The sequence below is a fragment of the Haplochromis burtoni genome, unplaced genomic scaffold (assembly GCF_018398535.1).
Source record: "Haplochromis burtoni strain Fernald_Lab_line unplaced genomic scaffold, NCSU_Asbu1 Contig_98, whole genome shotgun sequence".
NCBI classification, from domain to species: domain Eukaryota; kingdom Metazoa; phylum Chordata; class Actinopteri; order Cichliformes; family Cichlidae; genus Haplochromis; species Haplochromis burtoni.
The window spans coordinates 1,609,368-1,627,934 of NW_024582459.1; the positions used below are offsets into that span (position 1 = coordinate 1,609,368).

General features: G+C 40.4%; 2 protein-coding genes across 10 annotated transcripts in view; both read left to right on the forward strand.

The window, feature by feature from the left end:
- The window catches only part of LOC102303136 (ninjurin-2), a 35,508-nt gene extending 25,080 nt beyond the window's left edge, over positions 1–10,428 (forward strand). Inside the window, exons 2-5 of one of the 9 annotated variants that reach the window (XM_042222962.1) lie at positions 7,197–7,333; positions 7,476–7,555; positions 8,299–8,488; positions 9,623–9,757. In XM_042222962.1, coding sequence (XP_042078896.1) covers positions 7,197–7,333; positions 7,476–7,555; positions 8,299–8,468 — 387 coding nt within the window. In that variant the 3' untranslated portion in view covers positions 8,469–8,488; positions 9,623–9,757. The other 8 variants (XM_042222967.1, XM_042222963.1, XM_042222964.1 and 5 more) reach the window with 8 other exon arrangements.
- Positions 10,429–14,022: 3,594 nt separating this feature from the next.
- On the forward strand, positions 14,023–18,560 carry LOC102303441 (E3 ubiquitin-protein ligase TRIM39). The gene is made up of 2 exons (XM_005927227.3): positions 14,023–14,116; positions 16,017–18,560. Exon 2 carries the CDS (start codon positions 16,019–16,021, stop codon positions 17,888–17,890), a length of 1,872 nt encoding a protein of 623 aa, XP_005927289.1. The 5' UTR covers positions 14,023–14,116; positions 16,017–16,018; the 3' UTR covers positions 17,891–18,560.
- The last annotated feature ends 7 nt before the right edge of the window (positions 18,561–18,567 follow it).

An 18,567-nucleotide genomic window follows, 5' to 3' on the forward strand; every position in this document is an offset into this window, starting at 1 on the left:
TGGTCTAAGACCACTTAACATTGCGGTACTGTACTTATATGCTTAACACAGAGGAAAGATGGTCAACAACATTGTCGGACATTACTCATAACAGGTAATGTACACACACAAGCTTTTTCCTTCACATCACAAAGGTGCATATTGTTTCTTCCGAATTCTTGCATGTAAGCATTTTCTTAGACTATCATAGGTCTCATGACTTTACGCAGGTAATAGGTCTGATCAGAGATCAACAACCTGTGACTGTGTTTTGGAAATTCTTTGAAGAAAACTATACGTTTGACATGACACATCTTCTTCCAATCTCATGCTTTATTTCAGGGTGGGATACAACCTAATCTAGGTAAGTCTTAACTAGAGACAATACTCTGCTGCCACTCAGCCAGTGAAAGGAAACACATCTTATCTTACTGCCTTCCTGCCTCCATTTTTGATGACTATTTCTCTTTCTGTCTGTTTCTTTTCAGGTACTTTTCTGCTTTCTTCCAACTCCCTCACCCTAAATAGCAGTTAAAATAAACAGAAAGATGTTGCCTTTAGGCATTGAGAGCCTTGGAAGAAAGAAGAACAAGAAAGTCAAGCAAGTACATTTACACTGAGTCAGATACTCAGTAAAATTAAGATAGTAAAGGAACACCGGAGGTCCACTCCTAGTTGGGTTTCCCTTTTCATTGGCCCTCACAGTGACCAATAAGAGTACAGGGGTGGAGCACTTCCTTTGAAGATGAGGGGGGCCTCCCATGTGGTCTGGTGTGTATGTGCGTGTGTATTTAGCAGTGTAAAGATGTACAGTTTTGTAAGCATGTTTTTGCGTGTATTATTGGAACAAATGTGCTTGCCAATACACGTGGGGCAACATATTTTTGTATGTGCCTCATAGTATATGCATAAGGCAAGTATGCATTATTTGTCTTATAAAGGGTTTGTGTGTTTGGGTGTGGATTGTGTACACTATGTGATATGGCACAGTGCCTATGGTTAAGGTTCAGTGATGGGGGGGAATGAGTTTTACAGGGGCTCTGTGGTTCTGGGAAAAGTTTACTATATAAATCCAATTTTCAAAACCACAAGAGGAAATAGATCTTCTGTGTGCAGAAATTTAAATTTTCTTCCCACCGTAGTGTCATGATAGGGAACCATTAACTTATATAAGAATATTATTTTACTCTACACTATTTCATAGTAAACATACTAAATTATGGTTACTTTGCATCTAGTAAATTCTTTTGAACATTATGTCCATATCTGTCTAACCACGCTCCTTCCGGTTCTTATCTGTATAGGTTCCACTATTTCTGCAAGCTGTTCATTCTCGTTTACGTACCCCACCCTCCCTCCCCTTTTCAATTCTTTAACTTCTTCACTTCTATTTAGTACACAGGGATCTGCCAGGCCGGGGAGCCGTTGCCAGTCCCCTTCGAGGCCTTTCCCAAACCGCAGCTCAATTCATGTCCAAGTATCACCTTTACCTCCTAAAACGCTGTCAAACCTAAAATGAGGACGTGGGCCCAGCTAGTGAAATTGTTTTTAATGGCTCACAATGAATACAAGAATATTCTTCGAGATCCACAAAACAGCCAAAATTCTGTTTTTCATAAAAATGTCATAGGAAATGTTTGATGGAATAACTTGAATATTTTTATTGTAGTAACTCTGGTAAACTTCTTCTTCTGTATCATCATACCAAGTTTTTACTCGGCCACATTATTAGGTAGGCAAATATCTAATCAAGCAATCACATGACAGCAAATCAGTGCATTTAGGCTTGGAGACAACTTGCTGGAGCTACCTTAGGGTGAGAGGCAGGGTAAATCTAGGTACACAGACAACCATTCACATTTACACTTATGAGCAATTTGGAATTACCAATTACCCAGCCCCGCTAACAGAAAGGTGCCAGCAGTGGAGTCGAACTCAGGACCTTCTTTCAAACACTGCTGATCTGCTGGGATATTCAATAGTAATTCAAATAGCCACTCACTACAACCAAAGTATGCAGAAGAGCAGTTTTGAGCACACACCATGTTGAAACTTGAAGCAGATGGGCAGCAGCAGAAGTCCACACTGAGTAACATTCTTGTCAGCTAACAGGAACCAAGGCTACAATTCGCATAGACCAGGCTTGGCCAATTCCAGGCCTCAAGGGCCGGTGTCCTGCAGGTTTTAGATATCACCCTGGGTCTACACACCTAAATCAAATGATTAGTTTAAATCAGCTGTGATGGATCAAGAACACATCGAAAACCTGCAGGACTCTCGAGGCCTGGGTTTGGACACCACTGGTATAGACAAACCACCCAAACTGTACAACAGAAGACTGGAATAAACTGACTCGTCTGATGAGCCTCAGTTTCTGTTAGTGTAAACAAAATTCAAGCTTGATCCTGCAACAGTTCAGGCTGGTAGTGGCAGTGTAATGGTGTTTTAGTAGTTTTTCAATAATTCTGCATGAAAAAAAAAAAAAAAATCTTGGTTCTTCATGATGAAGCTTGTCTCAGATCAGCTTTACAGCCTAAATGTGTGCAACTGTCCTAACCTCATCGAACTGCTTCTCCTAAACCCTGCTGCAAATAAGGACTTCTCTCCGTGTGTGAAACAACAGTTAAAAGAACTGTCTATCATTCAGTGTTAATAAATAAAGATAACTGCAGATTAAGAATGATAAAAGTGCAGTCAGTACATTTAGAGAGACATTACACTAAATGAACACACATGGTAAGTAAATCTGTATAGCCCACTCCAATGTTTTGGTTGTGGTGTGCGTCTGTGTGTGTGTGTATGTGTGTGTGTGTGTGGGTGTGTGTGTTTTGGCAGCACTCCCAAGGCTGATGTTGATAAAGTGCGACCACGAGTCCCCAAAGGAGAAAAAGATGGAAAAATGCCAGTGTACAGGCATATTTTTTCCCCATCTCGCTCTTTCCAATGCTGCATATTTTTTCTCACTTCCTCACTACCCACCCTGTGCTTCTCTCTCTTTCTGTGCTCTCTCTCCTAACTCTTACCAAGTTTCTGTCTCTCTCTCTCTCTCTCTTACGCACACACTTAAACACAGAAAAGCTGCGGTACATGTGCTCATGGTGTTTTGACAGTCTTACAGTTCTGGGAATTGCCGAGTAGTTTCTCGGAGATCTACGCAGTCTGGATGAAAATGTACCAGAGGATGAAATCAAGCTTTGAGCACTAAAGTACACCACAGGCACTATTTTGATGAAAATCACAACATTATGACAGATAAACTGCCAACCACAGAAACATTTCAAGACTTTATATCCTGGGATTGGTAAACATCTGGATAAAGTGCAATGTAAAGTATATTCAAAAATACAGAGTAAAAACAGAGCTACTTTTTCCTCATTGGTGAAAGGACAGTTTGTTTTGGTTTGCGGCACTTGAACCGAAATGTCAGCATCAACAGCTTGCTCGAGAAACTGCAGCAGCACAGTTATGAGAAGCCACAGACCTCATATGAACAGTGTCAGTGAAAGCTATTTGCTACCAAAGCGCACCTTGCAAATCGCCGTCTCCATGCAGAAGGAACACATCCAGAACTTGTGGAGTGAAAGGAAAGGAAGAGGATGTAAACACAATGGCTACGCTAGCAGCAGTTGTGGTCAGAATGCAAGGAAGACACCTAAACATGTGACCTTTAAGAACGCTGTGTTTACATCCTTCAGAGTGCACCTACTCTACAACTTCTGGAGCGTTTCCATATGTTCACTGAGCCAGCAAACTGGCAAAACAGCGTGATAGCGACTGCTGCCAGGCTTTTACGATCATCCAAACATTTCTGTGTTCTGACCACCTCATCAAAAGCGGACAAATCTGAAACCAGCTTCACTTATTTTAAAGGTGTGTTGAAAGAGGGAGTAAGCAATGTGAGCCCTGCTTACTTTTGCACGGCACATCTGGCAAAGGCCTGTGTGGTGTGGGTGTGCTGGCTCTTGGCTTTTGCAGAGCTACAAACATTTCAGTTCAGAAGATTGCTTTGTTCAGATTCATTGTCGGGTTTAAGATAATAAACAAGTGGTTACGTTTATGGAATTATGTTTTAAAAAGGACAGGCTATTAACAGCTTTCTCTTGGGTTGAAGTCCAATGCTGCAGCCACCCGCCCCCCCCCCCCCCCCCGAGCTAAATTATGCCATTACTTATAAAAATAGGAACAGGTTTTGCTATTGTTATGATTTCCACATGATTTATTATGTATTTTGTGGCATGGCAACAAAACACACCACATTTATTCAATAACAGATAATTTCCACTAGAGGGTGTCAAAACCACAGTGTTTATTACTGCATAGCATTACAGCACTGGGTTTGTGGCTTGACCGTGGCCATGTCATGCTTTACCATGATCTATGCAATAGTTTTTGCCTGTGATAGATTATAATAGTAATATCATCCTGAGAGGAAGAGATGAGCCTGATGAAGATGGTTTATATATATAACCAACAAAAGATCATCACATTGAAGACTAACTGCTTCCTAAAAGCATTCGTTCAACACATTGCTCAGAGGTTTTGGTCCATATTGACATGATGTTATCACACAGCTGCTACTACAGGTAGCATACATGATACAAGCCAGGATCAAGCACCGCTTGCATGTTGTTTACATCAGCAGAATGTACTTAATATTTTTCAAATCTTCTGCTGTCCCAGTTTTGGTGGATTGTCCTTGCACACTGTAGCCTCGGCTTCCTTTTTTTTAGTCCACTCTGTGTGGTCTTCTGCTGCTGTAGCCTATCTGCTAGAGTTGGTCTCTGTCTCGAGACCACTTTTTTACGTGGTCTTGGTCTTGTCTTGGTCTCGGATCCCTCAGTCTTGGTCTCGCTGTCTCGGTCTTGCTGTCTCAGAGCGACATAGTGGTCGGGAGATTTGGAGTCAACAGTATCCATGACACACAGCATAACGTTCGATAATGTGTCATGCGCAAAAGCATCAGCTCTAAGAGCCGTGCTTAGAGAGTGCTTTGTAGTGAATCAGAAGAGTCGACTCCCATTGAGCGAGCGCCGGCTCCTCACTTCATTTCCTTTCACTGCTCAGCTCTCACACAGTGGCTCAGCTATGCTCCGATCCCTCCATATTGTGGCCAATCACATGCGAGGATATAGGATAATATCATTATGTCAAAAACAGAGAGGGTGAGAGACGTGACAGTCAAGTGGAGCGTGCGTCTGTCCTCTCAGTAAGTGAGTGACTCAGTAGACAGCGGTGAGGAGGGCTGTGCGAGTGCATCGCAAAAACACATAAATATGCCTGACACCCGTAAACAAAGCAGCATCTGGCTGCAGTTTAAAGACTTTTAAGTCTCTGTCTCAGTCTTGGTCTCGTCTCGACTTTGTCTTGGTCCCGATACCCTCTGGTCTTGACTCCGACTGTCTTGGTCTTGGTTTAGGCAGTCTTGACTACTGTCTGCTTCAAGGTTCAACATTGTGTGAGTGTTCAGAGATGCTCTTCCACATACTGTGGTTGTAACGAGTGGTTATTTGAGTTACTGTTGCCTTTCTGTAAGTCACTACCATGTAACTTGCTGGTTGCATTAAAGGCCATTTAAACCTAATGAAAGGCCTTGTGAGTGTGTCTATAAAGTCAGATACTTGCTATAACCATTCTTAATGCACATGTGTATGGAATATACATGGCTTAAAAGCTGAAATTAATATCAGTCGCAATTGGTTGGTGATTATAAAAACAGACGCGGCGCAAACAGAGGAGCTGAAGTGTTAACAATTGCTGCACATGTACAATGTCAGCGCTGTTTATTTTGGAGCAGCAAAGCACATTAAAGCACAGTGAGGTCATGAGGTGCAATGTGCCCTTAGTGTGAATATGACTGACTTCATTTATGTGATCTATGTCTTCCCTAAGTGCATTTCTCTTTCTATGCGGGCTGAAGAAAAACAGATTTATGGTACACATGCATACACACAGCCATCCATTTGCGAACAGAGCACTTTAGTACATAGATAAGTCTTATGTAATCCAATATGTGCATCTGCAGTCTGTGTTCTATAGCAGGACAATTAGATCTAGAAAATTGTAGCCCTTTATATGTGCTGTGAGTCATACAGTAACGTAATGATGCCTCATGTTTTCATTTCTTCTCGTCTCACTGCACACGCTCACTATTGCTACCTTTATAAAGATGGTAATGCACATTCTAAGCTCTCCAAATTGTGTAATAGTGTAATTAAAACCTGAACCTTAAAACCAAATCCAAACCTCTGAATAGTCCTTTAAAGGAAAGGAAAGACCACTCAATCTGTCCTCGCCTTAATGGTTTAAATCTCAAATAGGTCCTCATAGCAATAATTATTCAAGTAAACACAGACACACACACAGACACACACACACACCGTTTTTATTGCCAAATTGCCAAAACCACGGAACCAGGCCGATTCTTTCTTTTCTAGTCAAACTCATCTCCTGCTGCTCTACCAAATCATTGTCCTGGGGGGATAAGAAGATTTGCAGTAACACAGAAGCACAGAAAACCGTACATCAACACACATGCACACAATTTCAATTTATGAAACATGAGCCACAAACTGCCTAATGCACTTCTTCTCTTGCAGTTCTCAAACAGTTAATTTGTCTGTTAATAGATTGCATAGAGGAGTATCAGATGAACTCAATATACCAACTTTCCCACTCATCATATCTCTGGTTTTCCTTTGGTTGCAAATATTGAATATGATAAATAATATAATAGATTATTCTGTAACCGTATCCTTGGTCTGTACTGCCCTCTTGTGGCCAGTTACTTGTTAGAGAAAATGATGTTCAGTACAGTATTTGTCTTAGCTCTTTATATTTGTTGATTAATTGTTTGGGGGTGAGATGAGTGTTTGAACGCTACTGAGTTATATTTTTAATAATTTCTGATAACTTTAAAAAAAGATCATTTTAAGGAATCCAATTCAGTGTTGTTTAAATAGCACCAATTCATGACAACAGTTATCTGAAAACGTTTTGTATTACAAGGTAAGATCCCTGCTGCATTATAATGGATGGAATGAGTTTAAATGTAGTTTGTAAAAAGCATGGCTTGGTATTTAGTAACCAAATGACTGAATATTTGGGACTGCATTTTGCCATCAGTATCTTACACTCTTATACTTCTACTTACTTGAAAAGAAGTGTGTGGATACAAATTGTAAGATAACCCACTTGAAATCTGTGTCTCTCTATTGCAGGGTGGTTCAGCCTCCAACCTGAACATGAACCTGTATGCTACTAAGAAAACAGCAGCTGAAGGCATGCTGGACATCGCCTTGTTCCTGGCTAACATTACACACATGAAGACAGTCATTGAACAGGGTGCAGGCTACAGGTACAATATATGTACATATGAAGAAGGCAAAACCGTAACTGTTTACCTGTGAGCTGTTTCTCAATGATCACATTTATGTTTGCCAAAAATATTATCTATTCACTATCCTTTTGTTTGCATTGCATTTCCTTTTCGTTTCTAGGTATTACGCCGCTGTTCTGACGCTCATTTCCTTTTCCCTGGCTCTTCAGATAGTGGCTGGAATCCTGATCATCATAATCGGTAGGCATTATAGATTTAGGCTGGACATCTTCTGACTCAGAAATCCATCTTCCATGTTTTTTAACCCATCATATTAACACACTAATTTACTGACACTTGTTTGTAGTCAAATACAGCTAGTGCAGGTTTAAAGGTAGTGGCTTTAGGTATAAAATCCATAAGCAATCTAATGCATTTTATATGCAAGAACTACAGAAACATGATGGTTCCCTGCACTTTATGCTCTCGTTTTGTTGCTATTTTTGGTATGTGTTTGTATATGTGCATTGCAGCCCGGCGAGACCTCAATGAAGAAGCCAACCAGAAGCGCCTGGACAGCCTGAACAACACCCTAACCATCACCATCTTCCTCGTCTTTGTCACCAACATCTTCATCACTGTCTTCGGGATGGAACGCACTGGACTCTTTGCCAGGATGCATTTCTGACTGTGTAACGTAGGCAATGGTTCTAGTATGTACACCTGTTTAGAAAGTAAGAACAGATTCTGACACACATAACTAGGTTGTGGTCACACAAGCACACAATCATAACACATACCAGTGTAACCTATTGTCCAACTCACTAACTAATCAACTATATTACTATTGTATTGTTTAATTCAGTATGGATGGATTGGGCCAGCGGACCAACTAGATGTGTGTGTCTGTCTCTGTTTTTTCTGTCTGCATGGTTGTGTTCTGGTTATCTGTGTGTGTGCAATGTATGTATGCATTTTCCATTTGTGTGTATGTGTGAGTGCAGCTCGACTGGAGCTGACCCGCCTCCCTTCTTGTCAGCGGTGCTTGAACTTCTTGAACAATCTAATTACCAGCATCATCTGCCTCACTTTCATTATCAACATTATTAAATCGGCCTTTGGGACACAGCGCAGCTGCTTGCTGCGATGGCTATTTCAGCGCTTTATTCTATGAGACAGATTAAGCAGACAAATGTATGTACATTGATAAACGTAAACATTTGATTAATGTTGCTGATGAAATGTTGAACTTTGCACACACCAAATTTGGCCACAAAGTAGTCCCCTTTAACATTCATTCATCCACAGCCACTGAACAAACAGCTATTACTGTAGCATAATAGCTGTTTGTTCAGTAGCTGTGGATGAATGAATGTTTTTAAAAGGTATACACACTTTACAGTCAAAGATTGCTTCAACATTCAGTCTTAGAGCTAAGTGGGAGCAAGCTCTCAGTCATGCCAGTAAAGTTAAGTTGATTTTTAAATATACTCATTAGCTTTCTCGCTAGCAGTGAGCAGCTTCTCTTCGAAGGAGCAGGGCTAACTTTTCCCTCCTGCGCAATCTTTGAGCTCTATCCTTTGCTGTTTACCATTATAAAACACACAGATTTATGGTATATATATTAAAATAAGCTGCTTGCACAGACTATATATAAAAGGTGGGTGTAAAAAACCTAAGTGACTTATTTGTTAGACAAAAATAAGTTGAGAAAGTGGAGCACTAAGATGCTAGCCAATGCGAGCAAGTTTGGCTAGCTAGCTGGTTCTGTAAGCCCAGTCTTTTTTTTACGTTTTTCCTGTGATCGATAATTTCCTGATAGTCACGGACTGCTCTCTAAGACTATGTGACTGAGAGCTTATTCGTTCGACCCTACCTTGTCACACTTTCAAAATGGAGACAAATGACATCACATGGTTTGCTGTTAAGTTCAATGCAAAACCTCAGTAGAGCCCAAACGTTATTTTGTTACCAGGACGTACATTGGGCATTTTAACAAGGAAGTCTTACAGGACTGGTGTACTTTTTGAGCTAGCGTCACAGTCCAGTGTCTCCAATGGGCACAATACAGAGCTTGCTCATCAATCCAAACTTTGGTTTAATCCTGTTCAGTTTTTATGTTTTACAGTGAAATCTGAACCAGTCAAACTCACATAGACTACAAAGAGGATGGAGGGCAGCATGAGTGATGAGCCAACAATATTGCCGTTGTTTGGATTACTGAACGTTTGTACGTATGGGTTAACTGTGAGAGTGGTGGTTGTGTTTGAAATGTTTGAAATTGTGTGTTTGTGTGTCTGTCTGTGTGCATGTGTGTGCATGTTGCAGCCCGCAGGGACCTTAACGTGGTGTCCAATCAGAAACGACTCGACTACCTGAACAACGTTGCTACAGGCATCATCTTCGCCACCACAGTGATTAACTTCTTCATCAGCTTCTTCGGCTCCAAGAGGACCGGATTCTTCCGCTGGCTGTTGGCTCGACTCCACTTTTGAGACACACAAAACTATGAAAATATATCCAAGTCATGCACAGACCCACCAACATGCTTTGCAGCAGTATTTCATCTGTGCAGTAGCATGACACATTGGCCTAAGACAAAGTTGGAAAACAATCCCATGTGTTCAAACATTGCATCTTAATTCCTATTCAGACACTTGTCAAATTTCTCACACTGTAATCGAACTAAAATATTTTTAACTTTAACCAGCTGTCATTTAAACATGCATGGTTTTATTTGCTCCAATGACATGCTTGTGCAAATATTGTACTTTTTTATTGTAGATGTCTCTACTTTTTCTGTGCATTTTACATGTATTCTTCCCTTCTTTTATGTGCCTAATCGGTAAAAGTGTAAAGCTTGTTTTGATTTTAAATATACATCTTATTTTAAAACATCTTTGACATCAGAAAAATAGAAAAAAATGAAATGGATAAATATCTTTGTGAATAAAAAGCTAAATAAAACGAGTGATTATAAAGAAAGCTATACTTGGTTTATTGTATTTTTACTGAACATTGTTATTTTGGGCCTGCATCTATACTATTCTTTTGGCAGATTAAAAATATATATAAGGCATTTTGGTCAAAAGAAATGTGTCATCATCTGGTCTCATGCCTGTTTTTCCTCTATTGTGTTTGTGTGCGTGTGTGTGCGACACAGGCCGTCGGAACCTGAACAATTCCACTCTACAAAAGCGTCTGGACTACCTGAACAACATAACCACCATTATAGTCTTCATCACCTCAGGCATCAATTTGTTCATCAGTACCTTTGCCATGAAGAGCACTGGATACTTCCCGTGGCTTATGATGCGCATTCACTGATATACACATGCACATGTGTAAACTATTGCACTTTTAGAGTTGCGCCACCATAAAAGCATGCTTGCAACAGCTTAAAATGCACGTTTGTTCATACTAGAGAGTTTTTCATGCAGGTTTTGGGCATTTCATGGGTAACTGACTGCGCACACATCCATTTTAACAGATTTGTATGCATTCCTTACATGTAACATGTATAAATGGCCTGGTAAATGGCCTGTATTTATATAGCGCTTTACTAGTCCCTAAGGACCCCAAAGCGCTTTACATATCCAGTCATCCACCCATTCACGCACACATTCACACACTGGTGATGGCAAGCTACATTGTAGCCACAGCCACCCTGGGGCGCACTGACAGAGGCGAGGCTGCCGGACACTGGCGCCACCGGGCCCTCTGACCACCACCAGTAGGTAACGGGTGAAGTATCTTGCCCAAGGACACAACAACCGAGACTGTCCAAGCCGGGGCTCGAACCGGCAACCTTCCGATTACAAGGCGAACTCCCAACTCTTGAGCCACGATCGCCCCAGTATAGTATAGTCCCCAGTTTGTTGAGCTCTAACTCTAGCAGAACACACAAGACTCATTCTTCTTTGTCATGTTTCTAAACAGTGAAATCAAAATATGTGAAAACAATTTCCCTCTCAGTGACTTACACTAAAGATCACACTTTATTTGAATGCAATAAAAGCTCTAATTTACTGTTTGGGCTCTTTTTTTCCACAATGCCTTCATCTAATGGGGCCAGCTAGTGACCAGACAGGGGAAATGGACAAGGGAATATATTTCCAGATGTTATCAGATATGTAAAACAGGTTTATGGAGCTTTCTTAAGAAGATAATAAAGTCTGATTATATGTGTGCAATACTAGCACGGCAGGTGTTTCTTGGTTTTAGTAACTTTTTCCAGGAAAAGGTGATCGGAAGCTATCTTCTTCTTGCCCTTATTCTTCTTGCTTCAGTTCTTCCCTTTAGGAGCAGATCATCTGCTTCCATATTACCCTATGCCTTGCACACTCCTCTCTCTATCAGCTTTTTGCATCCCTTTCACCACATCTATGAATTTTCTCTATGGTATTCCTTTTTCTCCTGCCTGGCAGCTCCATGTTAAAGATCCTTTGCCTAATATAGCAAAGATATCTCCTCTGCACATTTCCAAACCATCTCTACCTTTTGTCCAGACCGCTCAACTTGAGCTGTCCCTCTGATATACTCATGTCTAATTTTGTCAACCCTGGTCACTCCCAAAGTGGCCATGTATCTTCTACTCTGCTACCTCCAGCCCCACCTCCTGTCTTTTTGTAAAACCCGTTGTCTCTAAACAATAGTTACCTTTCACTCTTGCTGCTATCCTTCTGTCACAAATCACCCCAACAGTCATCACCATCCACTACACCCTAGTTGCTCTCATTTCTTCACCTCTTTTGTGCATTGTCCATTGCTTTGGTAGGTTGACCACAGGGTTTTAAACTCATCTATCATTCCCCAGAAATTAAATTATTTGCAAGACTCTCCAGAAGTTGGCTGCAGCTCAGCCGAGCTGGTAATGGACAGAAGATGAGATGAGAAAGTGAGATAGGAGGTGGTGGAAATGGGAGTAAAGTACGCAAAAAGGAGAACAACAGTAAGATGGTTCACTCTCAGAGAAGGCTGTTTAATTTACTGGCTATCAAAAGAAAATTGAAAGGGAGAATATGGACTGATTTTGAAATGGCCCAGATTCAGGTGAAGTCAGAGGTGCTATTGGATCATTGTTATCTCCGTGTAAGGACTGTCCACACTAATAGAGTCAACTTGCATGTAAGCCTGATTAATGATGTAAAAAGGTATCATCTCAGGAAAAAGCACAATAGTGCCAGCAACTCAAATGATTGAAAATGTTGTAGGAGTAATAAGGCAAAATGCCTCAAAGTCACCCCTGATGGTGAAAAATGACAATTGCTATCTAAAACTGCTTTCTAAAGTACCTGATATCTGAATTGCAAAACTTTGGGGGCACCTTTGCACTGTGCAAAGGCATCCAATGATGTCGTGGAGAACAGAAATATGGAAAATGTGACAGAAGCAAGGCTCAAGTTGCTGGAACCACTGAGGGCAGTGCTCCTCATCGAGGTAAGAGAGCAGCCAGTAGAACTGTCAACGATACTCTTTACTTTTTTAGAATAAATAAAAAAACTGAAATTAGTTTTTGGCACCATAAATCTGTAGCCTATAGATTAACAACCAATCTCAAAATACTTGATGATCAGTCAGGCTGACAGTTTGCACAGTGTGTGCAGTGTCTGATCATTTCAGTTTGTGATTTTCTACAGGAATTTTTTGCTGTATCACTGTTTTAGTCAGTTCAAGTGTGAATCTGCAGTGACACAATCTTATAAACAATTATGTTGGTCAGTTCAACAAGAATGCCTCTTTCATTTGACTGTACCCGTGCTAGGCATCCGGCATAAAATCTTTATCTTTGCCAAATAAAGCAGATGAAGGTGGTCAACTTGGCTCTGGCAATTTTGGCAGGTGCTACCGTTATTGAAATCTTCCCCTTCTGCATATCATTTTTGATGCTGTTAGTTACAATGTAAATGTAGTCATGCTTTAAAATGTTTGTTTTTTAAAACCAAAATCATCCTGTGATTTATCTGTCTGCATGACTTCAACGATCCGGTCTATACTCCATATGGACACAACTACTACAAGATTTGTATCACAGAGTCCTGACACAGCAGTGATGTGACAAGTCTTCCCTCTGCAATTATCCCACTAGACAGGAAAGCCGGGCTTGAGAACGTAACATCAGAAAGAAAAGAATTAGAATAGACTAAATCCAGGGATGTGTAGGCACAGCACTGGTTTATCCCTGGAGTTCGGTTTATTTTTTATGCTTGAGTTACTCGTATGTCAGTGTTAGCTTAACAAAGAAAAACAAAACACACACACACACACAAAACCCTTCAACACAAGGACTGGACAGAAAAAACATTTTAAAACTATTGCTCAAGACCACTTTTTAAAAATTCCTAAGAAAGTCTGGCTCTTTAGAAGTAAAATATAAAGAAACTAGGGGTTGTTATGCTCAAATAATATAAAATTTTAAAAAAAAATAATAAAAACTTTATACCTATGGATATGGAACGCCAGGACTGCCATAATGAATTAATTAAATACACCATTAAATAATTAATTAAATGTGGCAATAATTAATTAAAATTGGAATTAATTAATTATTGACACATGTAATTAATTAATTATTGACACATTTAATTAATTATTTATGTATTTCACATTTTAATTAATTATTGACACATTTAATTAATTATTGACACATTTAATTAATTATTGACACATTTAATTAACTATTTAATGGTGTATTTAATTAATTCATTATGGCAGTCCTGGCGTTCCATACTAACTGATGGATGATGAAATGGGAAATGAAACTACACGCCTAATGTGAAAAAGCTGCATTTTGTTGTAAACCTCAACGCTACATTTGGGCAGGTAAGCTTTGACATTTTTTTTTATCTTGTGTAATTTCTTTTAAAACACTCCGCAAAGATAGTTGAAACGCCGACGTGATACGGTCAAAACTGGGCGAGGTACGACGGCAGAAATGTGAACCCATCCCCGGACTTCCACATTGTTTCCGCGTAGAGCTGAGCTCTTAGACGGTCTCTGATAAAGTTAGAAATATAGATTTATTTTATGCTCGTCTTCTTTTTTTTGGCAACTAGTATAGTTAGGTCATGGTTGTGAACAAACGTCCACACAACGTCGTCTTTTCGACGTACACAGCCTCGTGTTAGCGATGTGCCAAACGCTAATCCGCAAAGTCAGTCAACTTCAACAAATCTCAGGGTTTTGTGGTTGTGCTTTATGAATGTGTGTGTGTGCAGTAAGTCACAAGCAGAACACTTTGCTAAAGCTAGTACGATAGGCAAAGAGCAGCAAACTTATTTTTTAAAAACTGTTTGTCTTTTAATAACATGTAACTTTGACTTTCCGGATCTCCACCATGGGATAAGTTCCGTATTTTGCCAGCATAGACTAGAATAGGTTGCTACTTGCCTTGATTTTGTTCTTAAAAGTTTCAGTGGAGAAATAATGAATGTGCATATAAGCATATCTTACAACTTCCAGCATCTTTGTTTACTGGTTTTGACTCTATTTCTATTTATGTCTTACACATCAAGCTCTTTTTTCTTCCATGAATAACCTGTTTTAAGCAGAGATAATTCTCAGATGAAATATCAAAACAAAACAAACCACATTTACAATCTGATAATCCCGGAAGTATCACTTATACATGCACTGGCCACGTCATTAGTTACACATTACTGGGCTGGGTTAGCACCAATGCTCAGGTAGGCTGTGGCGTTTAAATGATGCTCAGTTGGCATTAAGGTGCCCGAAGTATGACAAGAAAATATCCCCCACACCATTATCCAGCCATCATCAGCCTGAGCTTGATGCAAGACAGCATGGATCCATGCCTTCATGTTGTATATACCAAGACACATCTTCCAATCTTCTGTTGTTCAATTTTGATGAGCATATGTGAATGGCAGCCCAGTTTCCCATTCTTTGTAAATGGGAGTAACGCCTAGTATGGTCTTCTGCTGCTGTAGCCCATCTGCTACAGGGTTCAAGATGCTCTTCCAAGTGCCTTGGCTGTGTAGCCACTGTATAGCATCAACAAGGAATTATCACCCAGAAAACTGGCTTCCTCAGGATATTTCGTCTTTTTCAGACCATTCTCTGTAAACCCTAGAGATGGTCGTACAGGAAAATCTCAGCAGATCAGCTGTTTGTAAAATACTCAAACCAACCCTTCTGGTACAAACAACCATACCACATTCAAAGTCACTTAAATCACCTTTAATTTTCATTCTGATGCTCAGTTTGAACTTCAGCAGCTCATCTTGACCATGTTGATATGCTTAAATGCACTGAGCTTCCTCCATGTGATTGTCTGATCAGATATTTGCATTAATAAGCAGTTTGAAAGGGTGTCCCTAATGAAGTGGCTGGTGAGTGTATGTAGCATATTGTAGTAATTCAGTAAATGTCTTAATTAAATTTTTTGGTTTTGGTTTTATATAAGACGGTGCTATAATGTTTAAAGTTACTACTAAAGTGTAGAAGAGTTGACCTGTTGATTTTTGTTCTTACAAATAAGGAATTTAACAAAAAAAACCAAATAATTATATGATATCCAGAATGTTGTTTTCAGTTGTGTTTTCACTAAAGTAAAATATTAGGTCAAACAGATTAATCTCAGCGTTGCTAGCCATATATATGTATAAGTTTTACCTTGAAAGACACTTTTTTATATAAAATTTAATGTTTTGTCTATTTGAAATTCTAAGTCGTCTTCATTCTTTGTTCGTTTGTTTTTTAGTCATGGCCTCAGCCAGCAGCTTGCTGTGTGAGGAACAGTTCCTCTGTTCAATCTGCCTTAACACATTTACTGATCCTGTCACTACTCCATGTGGACACAACTACTGCAAGACTTGTATCACAGAGTACTGGGACAGCAGTGATGTGACGCAATGTCCCCTCTGCAAGAAGAGGTTCCGCCGCAGACCTCAGCTTCAGGTCAACACAGAGTTCAGAGATATGATGGAGTGTTTCAACAGCATGAGAGTAAAGGATGGAGAGGTTCTTGCTAAACCGGGGGAGGTGCCCTGTGATGTCTGTATCGGACCAAAGCGAAAGGCCCACAAGACGTGCCTGGTGTGTTTGACCTCATATTGCCAGGCCGACCTGGAGCCTCATCTGGAGCCTCATCAGAGAGTTGCAAGCCTAAAGAAGCACAAGCTGATCGACCCCATATCAAACCTGAAGGGCAGGGTGTGTCAGAAGCATGACAAGATGTTGGAGCTCTTCTGCTGCACAGATCAGGTGTGTATTTGTTTCATGTGCTTGAAAGACGACCACGTGACACACGTAACCATCCCCTCCGAACGTGCTTTCAGAGAGGGGAAAGCCCGGCTTGAGAGCTTAACATCAGAAATGAAAGCAATGGAAAAGACCAAATCCAGTCATGTGAAGGAAGCCAAACGCTCGGCTCGGCAAAACAAGGATGAATCAGAACGAGAAGTAGCAGATATTGCTGTGGTTTTAGGAGCTCTGGTGGCCTCTCTGCTAAAAAACCAGGACGAGCTAATTAAGCTAATCCAAGAGAAGCACAAAGCAGTAGAAACACAAGCTGAAACCCACATAGCTCTGCTGGAAGAAGAAGTAGACGAGTTAAGAAGGGGGATAGCTGAACTGGAAGAGTTTTTACAGACAGAAGACCATCTCCATTTCCTGCACAGCTGCTCGTCCCTCCACTACGTTGCATTCAATAAGGACGTATTTAAACCTCTGTCCCACGGTGTGCCTCCTTTTACAGACAGCCTTTCTAAAATGAGTCAACAGATATATTTGGGGATGGTGAAGAAGTACAGTGCTCAGATAGAAAAGATACTCAGTAAAGAAGTGGGCATGCTTGTTTATGAGCTCAATTCGTCTGATGGCTGTGATGCTGCTGAACAGGCTACTACAGCAGAACCACTAATGAGAGACAATTTTATTGAAGGAGAAGGGATATCAAGAGAATATGATTTTGAAGAGGAGTGGAGACCACCTCGGGACAAGCTAATGATGATCCAGCTGTGTAATTCGATGACTCTAACTTTTGATCCCCATGTAGCCCATCCAATACTCAAGGTGTACGAGGGTGGCAAAAAACTAACACTTAATATACGTTTACGGCCTTACTCTCCTCTTTTTGAGCGACCATTTTTAAATCAACCCTATGTCCTTGCGACTGAAGGATTCTCCTCAGGCAGATTCTACTATGAGGTTTGTGTCAGCAAGAGTAAAGTCTGGACTTTAGGAGTGGTCAAAGAGTCTGTGAACAAGCACATGGGTTTTCCTCCCACCCCCAAAGATGGAGCCTGGACATTAAGCGCACGGTACACTGGATGGGCTGTGCAATATTTTGCCTGTGATTCCGAGATTCTTCTTTTGCATGTGAGACAGACACCCAAAACAGTTGGTGTGTTTGTCGATTGCGAGAAAGGAGAGGTCTCGTTCTATGACGTGGATACCAGAACCCTGATGTACTCCTTCACAGGATGTACCTTCACTGAGAAACCATCGACATTAAAAGCTCTTCTGTATTATCTGCTTGGCTTTCCTTTAAGTAACAGGTGCAAGCTGTATCCTATTTTTGGAATCTTTCCGATAGGTAATAATTTTGCCAACCAAATATCCATCACAACTTAACTGTGGACCTCACAGCTTAAAGTGCCACGTGTCATTAAGTTGTTATCACTGAGGAAGAGGCTACGTGCTTTTGAATACATAGTGCTAAACATGTTCTGCAGCCAAGACCTCATAACAATTTAGAAGCAGCAGACGTAGTAGTATGACATAATACAGGAGGACAGATTCATGTACAAAGTAGTAATAAGCATATATGGTTGCATTACCTGTATTTAGCCAGTAGGTAGCACCATTGTTTAGCCATTGTGCTGATGTGCTGCCTTAGAAATAAAGGGCCTTGAGGGTGGCATCATGGGAAATTAACTGCATTTATAGTCAAAAATGCTTATATACATATTTTATGCACATGTTAGTTTTGGACTCATTGTCTACAATTTTGCTTTTGACATCACTGACTGTCAACATTTTTACTGTCTTGTGTAATTCAGTCAACAATTTTACTTTTCTTTCAACTTATCATCAGTGCATCCAAAGCAGAGCTGAAGGTTCTGAGTTTTCTGTACAGAGTTTACATGTTCTTCCAGTGAGTGTGTGGGTTTCCCGATGGACTGACGACCTCTCTGAAGTATAACTTCTCCCTTTACAGCTGGGAGCATTTATGAAAATGACTAGATGGATTTACAAAATGCCAAAAACCATCATCTGATGACAAGCTGTTTTTTTTTTTGTTTTTTTTT